General features: G+C 36.7%; 1 protein-coding gene across 1 annotated transcript in view; it reads left to right on the top strand.

Moving 5' to 3' along the window:
- The window catches only part of ZBTB10 (zinc finger and BTB domain containing 10), a 29957-nt gene extending 20280 nt beyond the window's left edge, over positions 1–9677 (top strand). Inside the window, exons 3-5 of the mRNA XM_050891293.1 lie at positions 2265–2438; positions 4572–4747; positions 7550–9677. Of these exons, the coding sequence (XP_050747250.1) occupies positions 2265–2438; positions 4572–4747; positions 7550–7855 (656 nt within the window). The 3' untranslated portion in view covers positions 7856–9677. The remainder of the gene's footprint in view (positions 1–2264; positions 2439–4571; positions 4748–7549) is intronic.
- Positions 9678–14539: the final 4862 nt, after the last annotated feature.

Here is a 14539-nt window from a genome sequence, read left to right as displayed (position 1 = left end):
TATAAATGTGCTCAGCTTGGTACAACTCTTAATTATGGTCAGTCTTTGATGTATACTTATTTTGAAAGAAGCTATGCAATATTGCCATTACATAGCATATACGTTACATATATACATTTACTAAAGCAGTAAAGGCTTGGTCTGTTCATCTTACAGATATTCCTCCCATAAGGGGGGAAAAAGTGATTAAAATATTTTGATCACTGATCTTCCACTGGTCAACTAGAGACAGGACAGCTCTATTGGAGGGGAAAAACCTATAAAGAAAAGATTTAATATTTTAAACAGATTATTAAAGTTGTCTTATCTTTTTCTCTGCTACATCCTTAAGCCTGCTTTAATTTGGAGGCTTTTAGCCTTGAGGTCAAGTTGTCTTTGCTCTTGCCCAATACTGTACAACAATGCTTCCTCACTAATCCTTTCTTGTGTATTACAGAAAGTTTTACTGCTCACCTCAAAGGAATGTGTAGTTGGCATGTCTATAGGGTATCTGTGTTCTATTCCTTGAGCTGTTGTGAGATGCCGTTGCTGGAGTCCATAGCTCAAAATTAGTGTAAGGAGTTTTTGCCTCTTTTGGACATAACAACAGCTATTAGAGTCAGTAATTAAAAAAATAAAAAAATATTTTCCTCACTGCTTTGTTTCTTAAAGGAGAGAGAGATTTATTCCCTTTCCCTCCCCCTTCTTTCTTTCTATACCAAAACAGTTAGGTGAATGAGCTAAAATACTAGGATTTCTCTTCCTTCGTCCATTCAAGCTCTGCTTTTTAAAAGCTCCAGTGGAATACCTAGTTTGGCAGTCGTGATCCAGCTTTGCTTATCATTTGCCATTGTCTAACGGATAGGATAGAATTCTAAGCTTCCTATTTGTTAATTGATTTCCTTTTGAACTGTTGTCTTATGTTGCAGATGAAACCACTGCTGCCAACTTTAACACTACCTGAGCAGTAAATGAAATTACTGTATATGTCTAATGCTGTGAGGATTTGTAATCTGTACTTTTTTTCCAGTAAAACTGTAAGTTGGGAGTGTTTCAATATGCAGCTTACCACTAGCTGCATGAAATTCTAGTTTATACTAAGGGAATTTCCTTTCCTGGAAAAATCCTTAGAATGAGCAGTATAGGGACAAAGGAGAAAGTCTTTGGACTATTAAAATGTACAGTCTCAGGCTTGAAAGTAAAAATGTATCTATTTGCTATGAAGCCCTTCTCAAGACTTTTCACAACAGTGACATTGGGAATCCAGTGTGAGGACCTGAGCACCATCCAGACAAAAGGAAATCTGCCAGTTTCCACTCCAGTTTGTTTATTTAACAACTGTGTGCCTGTGAGGAAAGTAATGGATTTATGAGTTCATGTTTTCCAACAAAATCCTGTCTTGGGGGTTGGGGGAAGGATTGATTTGCACTCTTGCCAGAGGAGTCTTTGCCCCACAAATATGATTTTGTCAAATGCCTAGTGCAGCTTTCTTGTGTACTATTTATAGTTCTCTTCTCTGTGCAGTGTAATAGTGATTCCATATTCACTCATGCAATTCTTACTTGTTACAAAAGTATAGAATTAAACAAGCAAGGATCTTTTTAAGGCACTGTTCACTTCTGATTGATTTTATTCTTTTAAAGAGGGAAAAAAGCTACAAAGACCACGCATGAAGAGCTTGTCTAAAGACCAAATGTAAATATGCAAACTAGTCTTTTAAGCTGGTATATTCCAGGTAATTATGGTCTCTTGAACTGATGTGGTTATAGAGCAATGGAGATGATTATTCAAAAAAGGATTTAGACATAGCTGTAGGATACTTTATGTAAATAAAGGTATTTATTTTAAGGCAATAAAGAAAATCACACCTCCAGTAGATGATGTTTACTTTTGTACCAACTAGACTGCCTGTGGTGCAGATGAAGTCACTGCACAAAGCAGTTGTAAAGAGAATCCAGTGGAAAACTTTTTAGCCCTGTCATGATGATAGTGAGAGAATAAATATCCTTACCATAGAGGTTCCTGTAGTAGGAAAAAGACTGAATTTTTCTCAGGATGGGGAGAAGAAATGGTGCTGTGGAGAGTAGTTCAAAGGTGTAATTTCATTGAAATTAGGAATGCAGTTATTTCTTCATTTCAGTATTGAGGATTATATGAAAAAAGATTGTAATTACTATTTTAAGGTTTGAAACTTCTTTGTCACAGTTTTAAAAGGATATATATTTTGCTAAACAACATGACTGATTAAAACCTGGGAGGCTAAAGTAAGACTGTGTCTGTGATAGGTACTTCAAGTGACTTCAAGTATGGACTGCTGCCGGGTACTTCAAGTGACTTCAAGTATGGACTGCTGCCGGGTACTTCAAGTGACTTCAAGTATGGACTGCTGCCGGGTACTTCAAGTGACTTCAAGTACGGACTGCTGCCAGAATCTTGGCCAAAAGAAGCTTGGGAAAATGGCAAGTACATTTGATGGAGAGGAGGTTGTTTTTTGCCTCTGATAGGGATTCTTTATCTTCTGTGTCATTGCTGGTAACATTTGATTAATTTGTTTAGAGATTTAGAAGATTAAGTGTTTCCATAATCTTCTTCCATATCATTTGCCTGTCTGGATAATGTAAATACGAGTACTTCCTTGGAGGGAGAAAAAGGAATTCAAATGTATGGAAAAGTAAAAACAGAACATGATTTATATCAGCTCTTGTGTTGTGCCTGAATATGAAGATACCTGAGGTCTTTAATTATCTGACAGATTTTTTTTCCCCCCTTAGTAAGCTGACTACAGATAAATGGGCTTTGAAATTGAACGCTTGGATGATGAAGATACAAAGTTAAATATAACTTTAAAAGTAGATCTCAGAGCATACTTCTCGCTATTAAAAATAAAAGCTTCATTGCAGTAAAGGTTTGGAATTCAATGCAGCCATAACTAAAGCCCTCTTCAGTCAAACCTGTGTTATATAACCTACCCTTTCACAGCTTATGTGCCTTTCTTAATAGTTCAAGCAAGCAATTATCTGTAATTATTTTTCTGTCTGAAAACATACCAAAAAACCCACCACATCTAAAATAATTATTGCTAGATCCTTAAAATACAGGATAGTATATAAATAAAGTCTTCAGTAAAAGGAGGATCTTAAGGGCTGGGTAACAGTAATGCCTACTTCTTCTCTGTAACTTTGAGCTATTACTGGGATGTGGTTTATGGTTTACTTTAAATATTTTGGTTTTTACAGTGGAAGAAATTGGGTCATCAGAAGGTGAAATTCACTAGCAGGCACTAGTCACATGATTAGAACTCAGGTTTTAGGAGGTCTGCCTGTTCTTAAACCATTAAATTCCCATGTATCTTACAGCCCTGATGTCTGCCTGTCATACTCCTGTTGATGTGTATAAGACTGCAATTTAAAACCTTTTTTGAACTTATTTTTCTTCATGTAAGCCATTACATGACATTATGTTAACATGCAGCTTGCATGAGTGCTCCAATATACCAAGACAAACTTTTGAACATTAACAAAAATCTAACTTCCATGTTATGATGGACTTTGAAGCTGGGAAGAGGCATCTTAGCTATGGGCATGCACGCCCATGCACATAACACACAATTACTTTTGCTTTCTTCCTGACAGCATGAACATTAGAAACTCTTACACATATAATCATGTAGCCTTAGCCAGTGCTTTTTGGATGCTTCTAGATGGTTACGATAATGTTCATAAATTATCTTGCCTGTAGTAAGTTGAGTCAGTACTCTATTCTCCAAATAATCCTTGTATTCCTGTGTGGCCACCTTCATAGCTGTCACAGCATCCTGTGCTTTTCTGTTTCACATAGTAAACCTGTTTTGCACATATCCTTTGAGCAAGCTATGTTATCCTTGGTCCAAGGATGTGTAAATAGCTCTCTTCCATTGTAAGGAAGAAGTGGGATATTGCTACTACCAGAAGTTTTTTCTGCTTTATTTCTTTTTTTCTACTGTTAGACCAAAATAGACTTCGGGTAGAGAATAGATAAGATCTGAACCAATAACTTCCCTTTTTAGCTGTTTCAGAATTATGCTACCTCTTACTGTCCTACTCCTTTTGTAAATATTTGTTCTTGCTTAGTTATACGTTTTTTTTATTTATTTGTAGAGTCAGATCTTGGCAGGCAGTTCCTGCACATAATTCCAAATAGAATATTGGGAGAGAAGATTGTAACTGTCTAAATGCTGCAGAGCTAGAGGGTTTCTAATCCAGAATAAAGTGTTTTCTGGTATAGGTGACCTCTAGAAAATGGAATACTGCTAACTTGTAGCTAACTTACTCTGATTCATGAAATAAGACTTCTTTTCAAACAATTGATCTGTACTTTTGTAGTAAAAATTCCTTGGTTACAAGTAGGTATTTTTCGAGCAAGAGCATACATGCAGAACCTACCAGTATTTGTGGTTTCTGCAGGCAGGCATTGTCCTGATTTGGCTGATGGAAAGTCATGTGGGTGCTTTATTGTTTTGGCACCTGTTTATTTTTGTGCACCAGGCAGAACATATTGAAGCAGGTTTTTTTGTGTTTCATCATCTTTTCTCCTGATGGCTTATTATCTTGTAGGCGATTCCTCTGCTTTAATCATGAACAAGTTGAAGTGTCCACACTGTAATTATGTAGCCAAATACAGAAGAACACTAAAGAGACACTTGCTCATTCACACAGGCGTGAGATCTTTCAGTTGTGACATCTGTGGGAAGCTGTTTACTCGAAGAGAGCATGTAAAGAGACATTCCTTGGTAGGTAACCTCAAGTGTGTGTGTGTGTGTATGTACGCACATGTACGAGTGGGTTTTTATGTTTTTTTCAGATGTTTTGGTAGTTGGGAGAAACACTGTTCTCTGATTTGCCATAATGTAAATTGTTTTATCTTAGTCTAAAACGGATGAAGATAAACATCTTTGTGATAACTATACCTCTTATATTCCTAATGGAAAATGCAGTATCAATTAAGACAGTCGCTGGAATTCTGATAGAGATAATTTCAAGATGATTTTGAAAGTGGCGTGATAAAGAGATGCAGTATATGTAAGTATTCTGTAGATAATGAAAGGGAATTTTGGCGTAGTATTACTGCAGTAGAATAGCACATCTTCTTGTTCTGTAATGCTGCATCACCATTTTCTGTGAGGACACCCTGTTAATCAGCAATTGCACAATATCTTGGGGTAGTTCTGAAATACTTACTTCACAGCTAGACAAAGCTATAGTGTAGTACCTGCTTTCAGATTTAGGAAAGAATGAAAAATATCTGAGATGCAGAAAGTAAATGTCCTTCTGACTTGCATTCTACCAATACCATAATCAGCAGTTGAGCTTACCCTGTCCTGTGCATGTTGCATACCTCGGGATTTGACTTGAGTACTGTTTATCTGAGGATCCAGAGAAAGTATTATCTGTCTTGGGTATTTTGCAGGTACTTGTATCTAGTCTGTAAGGAAATTAAGACTTCATTATAATATTTACTGTATAAAATCCAAGGTGTGTTTTAGGGGAGTAATAAAAGCAAGATCGTATTGGTGGTGAGAAGGTAATAACATTTCTCCAAGCTGTGATTTACAAAAAAAACCCCTAATTTTGCAACATGTTTTACATATACTCAGAATGGGTTAGTACATGGAATGGGATAAATTGCACTTTTCCATTTTGGTAGCTTTCCTCAGTCCTTTGAGAATCAATGGACCACCTTGCTCCCTCTTTGAAGGTGTTCCATAAGTCTCCATAGCCTCCTCACAGTTGGCTTTTTGTTCCTCAGTGAGTAGAAAAAGTGGTTGTGAGCTTCCAAGTTTTAATGCAGATGCAGAAAAGAGCTTTTGGTGTAAGTCTTCCTAACTTTCCTTACTAGCTTGCGTTATCATGAAATGGACTTTCTGTTAGCCAGTGATATTATTAAAAGTAAATAATAACCTGAGTCATATCAGGATATAATTCTAGAAGATATTTGAGACCACTGTAGTAATTTTAAGTATTCTTTAAAACTGCTCTACAGGTAGGAAAGGCATATGTTAATAGCTCTTACCTAAATTTTAGAACCAGCATCTTTCTTATGTTCCGTTGGACTTTTCTCATCTTAGGTACACATCTTTCCACCCTGCTACTGCTGCCTTTCTTCCTCCTCCCATACCACCTGGTGAAGGCTTAGATGCCTGAAGGGACAGGAGTACCTATGATGTTACTGAGTCTGAAGGACATTTTGTTCTGTAGTGTATGTAGGTGACTGCAGTGATGGAGGTGGTGATGGTATGGGGCAGCTCTGTGGCTGGGCCGAGGAGGTTAGGTCATTATCACCTTATTGGTGGTGATACCGTATAACACGTCCCAGCAGCTACTCTGTTTCTTCCTTTGTGGCTCACCAGAGAAGACAGCAACAGTGGGTGGTAGTCGGTCTACCAGGAAGTTTCTGTCCTGCAGTATCTGACCAGCTCTTGTAGCTGAACATTTTTGTCACTCCAGGAAAGGAGATGAAGTCAGACAGGGTGAAAATAGCTATAGAGTGAGCTCAGCCCAGCCGTGTGCTTTAACTGAAGTGTGCTCTCCCTGATGGAGTGAGAACACCTTTCCCACCCCACCCCCTCCTGCCCCCCCTCCATTCAACAAACACCTCAAACATTCTGCTTTTGTCTGAACCATTATCATAACAAGTCTAGAGGCTGAGGAAAAAATATATAGTATCAGCTGTACAGATTATACAGCAGGACTAAAGTAACTATTTGTATCTTGACCTTCGTTTTTTCCCTCATCTGGGTGGTAGTTTCTGGTTTAGATAAAACGGCAACTTTTTCAATGTGACCTCAAATGAGATCTTTAAGCAAATAATTGTAATCTGTTGTGGGGACACCAGATAGAAGAAAGAAGTCTTCAACTTAATTTTTTCCAAGATGATAGCTGAATTCAGCAACCATGTATAATAGTTACTTGTACAAGTAACGTACTCCCAAATTCAGAATTAAAATTTATGTTTAGTCAAGTTAGTCAACAGCAGCCTTCTAATTTTACACAGAAGCTCACTCTACATGCAGGACAAAAAAATTACCAAAGGGACCTGCAAAGATGTTGTTGGGTTTGATTGTGTTGAGAGGGAGGTGTCGTGGAAGAAGGATCTTGCTCTTTGAATTCACACAGAATTTAATAACTCCTGCTTGTTCTTAATGTTCTGGGACTTAAAATTTGTAAAGGCAATTTTCTAAATGGGGTATGATCCTGTGTGCAACATAAGTGCTTGTACTGTTCTCATTGCCTTTCAGAGTCTTGTTCTGTACAGTGAGTAGTCATAAAATGAACACTCACCTGCTTGCAGAACAGGCAGCTATTCAGCTACCTGCTGAACAGTAAGCAGGTAGTTTGATTGTGGGCAATAGTTCATGTGGTCCGAATGGATCTCTAGTAGTACTTCTCTTTCTCTGAACAGTGTTGGGGTATCTTTCAGAAGAGTTCAAAAAATGAACTTTTGTGTTGGCTATTATTATTAATAGTTTTCTAGTACTATATGCAAATGCTACCTGCTATGCACTTTTTCAGCTGTTAATATTTCTCTTCCATAGGTGCATAAAAAGGATAAAAAGTATAAATGTATGGTGTGTAAGAAGATTTTCATGCTAGCAGCCAGCGTTGGAATAAGACATGGATCACGACGTTATGGAGTTTGTGTAGACTGTGCAGATAAATCTCAGCCTGGAGGGCAAGAGGGAGCAGACCAGGTGCAGGACACAGATTTCCCTAGGGATGAAGAATACGAGGAAAATGAAGTGGGAGAAGGTGATGAGGAGCTTGGTGACGATGTAGAAGAACAGAATGACCAGTCACGATGGGATGAATCTGGGGAAGTTTGTATGCCTTTAGATGACTGACAGAGCATATGACTTCGGGGTGCCGCAAATGGACACTATATGGATTGACTATTTGAATTTTTGGACTGAAGGCTTGCGAAATATGGTACAGGCTGGATGGTAGTTATGTTGCTGTGAAAAATGTAGGGTCAAAGCCTTATAGCAAAAAAGGATTATTAATTTTTTTATGATATTTGCACAGGACTGTACAGCATACAACCATTTGGTTGAATTATACAGAGTCCTCACATCTACAGTCAGTTATCAAAAGAAAAATGTATTTTTTATTATTTATAGGATATAGCTACTTGGGTCCTATTCAGACATAGTAGAAACTGTACTTATGTTACACATTCATGTATCTGTTAACATGAATGAAGAGAATTGCAACTTGGTATGGAAATACAAAGACAGCTTTCCCAAATCCACTTGTACTTTGTCAGTGAACCAGTGAAGCTAATTTGGGCTGGTGGCTCTTGTTTCCACAAGCATGTCTTTGCTATACAAACCTTACCTCTCCCCTACTCTGATAGGTGAAAGCCAATCTTTTAAATATGCATCACAGATAATGCCAACACGGTATTGAAATTTGGTTTTAAAACTTTTGGCTCTATGCTGACAGGTGGTATAGGTGATAAGCACTGGAGAAGTTAATAATGGCATTAATTTAGTGTCTGTTTATTCACAGTTTTGAAATTTCAAGAAGGTTGTTATTGATTCATCAGTTCCAAAATGATTTTGCAGAAGAAATGACCGATAATGAAAATAATAGACTGATCAGAGCGTGGGTAGCTCTTCTGCCACTTAGTCAAAAGAGGTAGTCATGCTAAAAGGTATCTGATGTAATAATGTTTCCTCCCTCCTCTAAGGCCCCCCTCCTCTCAAACTTTTTGATTTCCCTGGTGTATACCTCAGTCCCACAGAATAAAAAAACAAGGAATGGAGAAAGTGTCATATTAAACAACTTTTTGGTTGATAATTTCTTACTTGTCCGGTTTTTGGCTAGTTTATGTGATGTGAATTGGACACTAGGCTATTGTGCCCATCGTTTGTCATTAAAATGAACACAAACTATTTTTTATTCTTTTGTACTTAATGGGTTGTTGCTAGTGTTTAATATAAACCAATTACATTTAACTTGTTGACTTAATTTGCTGGAATTTTTTTTTTAAAGAAAAACAAAAAGTCCAAAGCAAAATAATGTTCTTTGAGTTGTCTACTTTTCAGGATGATATGCTCCCTACACTCTTTATTTCAAATTTTCTAGGAGGCATTGAAACTTGAATTTTTTTAGCCATGTGGATTTTTTTCCTGAGCTTGTAATATTGTACCAATGATTTCAGGCCTCTTTCATAGGGAGGGGAGGGCATTACACCTTCATCTTAAACTCCTCTGTGTTGTCTAGCCTAAGGGAAATGAATTCAGGCAATCCTTGGAACAATACACCTGATGTACTATTATGTCACAACGAGTAAATATGCAGAGCATTTATCATGACACGTAGCTAGGCCAGTGTGACAGTACTGTATAAAAACCAATTGAGGGTCACCATATTTTTCAGCTTTGTTTAATTTTAAAATGAGTATATTTTTTTCCTATTTTATATCAGGTAACTAAATTATGCTAGTTGTGTGGATAACTTTGAACTATGCTTTGACGGACAGAATCCTAATGGTGCTCCATCTGATCAAAGTTGGTATGTATTTAAAGAGACAAGCTTTACTGTTGTCCTTTACATCAGTAGAACAGTAACATAATGTTAAGACATTGTTTTTGCTGATTGAAGCTGAGATAAGTTTGAACTACAGTTATATGGGAATTAAAATGCTTTTTTTATCATCCACTTGTTTCATTGGTAGTTTCCACATCATTGTAAACCTGACAGATGATTAGTTTTTTGGGGGGAGGGTGGGGAGGGTGGGGTGCCTTTTTTTACACTGAAGAATACATCTTATTCTCATTGTTCTAGACTGAAATGAGTAATGTGTAATTCTGGTGGGGTCCAAAGTAGAAATTAGTTGGGCAAAGATGATATGAATGAAAAAGTATTTTAAACGTTAAAGTAATGTTCTGCTTTGTGAATATGTAAGTATAGCATAAAGATTTCTCCATCCCATTTATCCCCTTTAAAACCATAGTTTACAATTGGTAGATCTGTCTATATATATAAATATATATATATATCTGAAATTCACCTAAATCTGCTTTATTAGAATACTGCTCACTTAATGCTTAGAAACTGGACCTGGCTCTACATTCTTAATGTATTTTCCTTTTTTTTGGTTTTTTTTTTTTGTTTGTTTGTTTTTCTCTCAAGGTATGAACTTACTCTCTTGGAACTGAATCTTCTTTTACTACTTAAATCATTTATGTATATCTGGTAAATTATGACCAAATTTGTTGTTAGACTGCATACAGTAAATTGAAATATACACTTGGTACACTACAGAATTGTTGTGCTTTTGTTCTGGTTATATTTGGAAAAGCAGGCTTTAATAGAAATTAGTGTTATTTATAAATATTCAGTTATTATTCACTGGCCTTAATATTCTGTTGCATTGTGACAATCACCGTTTCCTTGGTAAACCTTAACTGCTTGCTTTTAGAAGTTGCATGTAATTGCCCTTGGTAGGATTGGAGGGAGAGGGATGACTGTTGAAATGTGATACTAGCTCTTTAGCAAATGGTGTGAAATAGTTTAATGGAGATCCACTGTTCTTGTGTTGGGGAACCAAAAGAATTTGTTTGGATACTATCTGCAGTCTGGATTTTCTGAGCTGTTTATTCAGAAGTTATTTTAATTATATTACTTTGATTGGGGAGCTCTAAATTAATAAAAGTAAATTACCTAAGAATTACCTTAAAAGGGACAGCTCAAGTTTCTTTACTAATATAAAAAGTAGGAAGAGGTTTCTATTTGCACTAGAAATCGTCTTCCCCTTAAGAAATGCTGGAGCTATGCTGTAGTAACACAGCAGTGAATTTTAGTTTGTCTGGTTTTGGGGTTTTGGGGGGTTTTTTCCTTTTTAAAAGAAGACAGACTACTGCCCTTAAACTGTCTTCCTTATCAAATTAAAAGATACCCAGTCTTTCATTTTGTCTTCTGATGAAATAGTTCTCAAAACAAATGTCTAAGATTTGCTTTTTGGGGCAGTGCCACACAAGAGTAGCTTTATGAAAAGAATCATGTATGTTATAAAAACAGACAAACACAGAGTTCCAATGGGATTCCCCCCTTTCTGTGGGTTTTTGTTTGCTTTCTGGTCTCTTCAAGCAGTGGCGGTTATCTTTTAGAAATAAACATACAGAGCACTTTCTGGCAGGGAACTGTGATGCAGGACAAAATCAAATCAATAAGTAAATTCACTTTGATTAGAAGTCCCTGTCAAAGTAGGTGTGATGTAAGGAAGACAAACAACGTAAAATGCGTTTGTCTTATGCTAATGTTACTACAATCCAATAGCAAGCATTTTTCAATTGTAATGTCAGACGCATCTTGCAGGAAAAATGGCATTTTTTTCAATTGTGTAGAAAATTTTCATAGTTCAGTTTGCAAACAGATCTTCCAGTAAAATAATTTTCTGAAGTGAAACCAGTTTTGAAAGCCAGAAATGATACTTGGTTGTCAACACAGTGATGCACCCTAAGAAGTAAGAGTTGAAATTACTGGTTCCCATAGTATACACTGTTACTTTTTGAGATGCGTGTACTTCTGCAAATGCACGGTTTTCAGGTATTACTACATGCCGTTCTTCCTTCTGCAAAGAATAAGTGTTATCAGGTGAAGAAAAGTTTGGGGCCAGGACACTGGCATGTGGTAGGCTTCTAGTTGTGGGTCACAGCAGCAATGCTGTTAGCAGAAGATGCTTTCTTTGCCTAGCTTTAAGTTGGTAAGGCTTTTAATAGGATTTCCTTTAATGAGGCCAATCTCTGTGGTTTGCTTGCTTTAAGTTTCGTTTCTCTTGACTTTTCCTGTTCTTGCCACTCAGTAACGCAAGTCTCCCACCTATTCTAAAATATTTCTGTAGTCTGCTGACTTCACACGGATGCAGAATTCACTTTGCAAGAACTGTACCTTATTGGCTGTTCTTTTGTACTTTGTTGTATTTAAATGGCTTTGGAAACTAATATGAGAAATGAAAGCAAGATAATTGACACCATCACCAGCCCAAAAAACTTGTGCCAAAAGAAAGTGAAAAAGGAGAAAAACGTTGAATGCAATGTGATAAGAAAAGGGCTTTTGGATTTGAGTTTTTACAATTTCTCTTGTTTGCTACTTGAATGTTTCAGACAATTCGCTGTATCTCTCTCTAGCACAATTTGGTGACAACCTTCTGATGAAGAAGCTATGCAAGAAGCCCAGTTTTGAGTTTATTTGGTGTCTCCAGAATGTGGTTCAGGCTCTGCAGAGGTAGTACCACTGAGTAGTTTTCTGTAGGTATTTTACCATGTACCCTTCTGTCAGCATCCCTCTTCACTATGTAATCTGTTATCCATTTTTTATTTGGTAAATGTTTGCTCCTTGGAACTGAGATTTGCCTTTTGTATGTTTTAATAGCACATTACTGTGTTTCACTAAACAGTATGGTAAAGGTTAAATATTGACACAATGGCTAAAAAGAAATAAGTTGGTTTTCATATAGTATCCTTTAACAAACCTGTAGTAAAATAAGTCTTTTGTAATAAAGAAAATACAGGTTTGAAATCCAGGGGTAGAGGCATTGATGAGTGGAACCCTTTGAGATGTTGAAGATCCCACATATAGTTCACTATCGGTTTTTAAAATACTTCTATGTGAAAAAAGGTAAAAATATACTAGAAGGATCCTATGACTTAAACTGGAAAATAGAATTGGCTTGAGAAGTACTTTGTATTTAACATTACTGCAATTTGAAGCGAATGTTTAAAATAAGCTATACATAATGTTTTGCTTACCTGAATTGATTTGGATTAGCCACTTCAGAATACAGACATAAGTAATTTCTTACTAACACGTTGGTATGTAAACATAATTTCAAGACTTTTAATACTATGTGCACCAGTTTTTAAGTTACCATGCTGCAAATAAATTTAAAAAATAACTATTTCATTCTATCTATTTTTATCTGTGCCCTGCCTTCTCACCCTCCACAAGTAGATGCAGAGAGGTTTCTTTGGATGGATAAGTGTTAACATACAATCATTTGCTGCCAATGACGTAATTTCTGCTTCTGACATAGAATAGAATAGGATTTATAGAAAACGGAATATATTTTAAGGTTGTATTTTAAACTTCACTTACAATAAGGCAGATCACTTTCAGATAACTAGTTTCAAAAAACCAGCATCCCAGATAAAGTGTGTATACCTAAAACTTGATTTTAGACAAACTTCAGCGCAACATTGAGCAGATCACCTAAGGGATACTTTAGACACAGTCTAGTGCATACCAGAAGGATTGGATCCCCTCAGAAATGCAGTTTTACTGTGTGCACCCAAAACATTCGCCTTGGTGTTTTGTTCCCTCTCTCCAGCCCCACCAACCTGAGATACTTGGAAAAAGTGCTTTCACCTGGATTTCTCAAAAGCTTCTTGACTGAATAATGCTGGATGTGTGTTTGAACTGATCCTTTGGCTTCTGTTATCTTCCTAAATGAGTGTTATTTTTGGTAGGTTATGCACAAGTGGGTTTCTTCAGTTAAAAAATGATTAGCCCTTTGTCAGTTCCTTCAAGGATTTGAAAACTTCAGAATTTTCTGTTTGCCCCATAGAGAAAATTTTAGGTTCCGTATCCTGGATAGGCAAGTCTGCTTGTACGTCTTGACTTGGATATGAGGGGTTTCTGAAGACTAAGGCCTCTGTCGGATTAGCTTTTCCTGTTAGCTGCTTTCTATCTGATACGCAGGTAAAGCGCATGAGAAAATTGTCTTGTGGGGGACAATAGCTCTGGTTTTGGGAGAACCTGGAAAATAACTTGTAGGCCATTGAACAAATTTCTGCATTGCTTTTAAAATTATCTGAATGGTGTTTCTCAGAGAATTGTTTCAAGCAAATATATTTTCAGCTTGTTACTTAAGTGCTATATAGTAACGTGATGTTTTCTTGTTAAATTTGTGTAAACTATTATGTTTTGTCTAAGTATGTTAGGAAAAGAGCTTCAGATTCCACAGAATAGCGTTAACTTCGTAGCTAGAAAGGAGCAGCAGGAAAAGAAATGTTTGTTAAAATTCTGCAAATTCAATCTAATTAGATCAGAATTAACATTGGGACAGCAAGCAGTTTTAGAAGAAGAACTGCAAAGTTTGTAGGAGGGTCATGAAAAAAGCCAGTGCTGAATGAAATGGTCTCTAGCAGCTTGCTTAATGGACCTGAAGTCTAGCTGCATTCATCAAGGACAGGAAAAGATGCTTATCTTTGCAGCACGGTTGAGTTGATGTTGCTGTAAAACCCTTAACTCTTGAAATGCTGACCTTTAAAGGATAGACCTAACATCAAACTTTTAAGCAGTCAGCCTCTTTCTAGCCCTTTAATTTGAAAATGCCTACAGGATTAACTGTTAAGAGATACTAAACTTAGCTGAGAAACAGCCCAAGTTATTTTCAAATCAAATGAAGAGGGGTTTTTTGAGTAAGCAATTATACCACCTCAATGCATTTATTTCCCAAATTCATACAGTAGAGGCACAATACCAGTTCAGTTCATTCAGAGATTTTATTGATACTGAAT

Source organism: Gymnogyps californianus, chromosome 2, assembly GCF_018139145.2.
Source record: "Gymnogyps californianus isolate 813 chromosome 2, ASM1813914v2, whole genome shotgun sequence".
NCBI classification, from domain to species: domain Eukaryota; kingdom Metazoa; phylum Chordata; class Aves; order Accipitriformes; family Cathartidae; genus Gymnogyps; species Gymnogyps californianus.
This window is presented reverse-complemented; position numbering and strand designations above follow the sequence as displayed.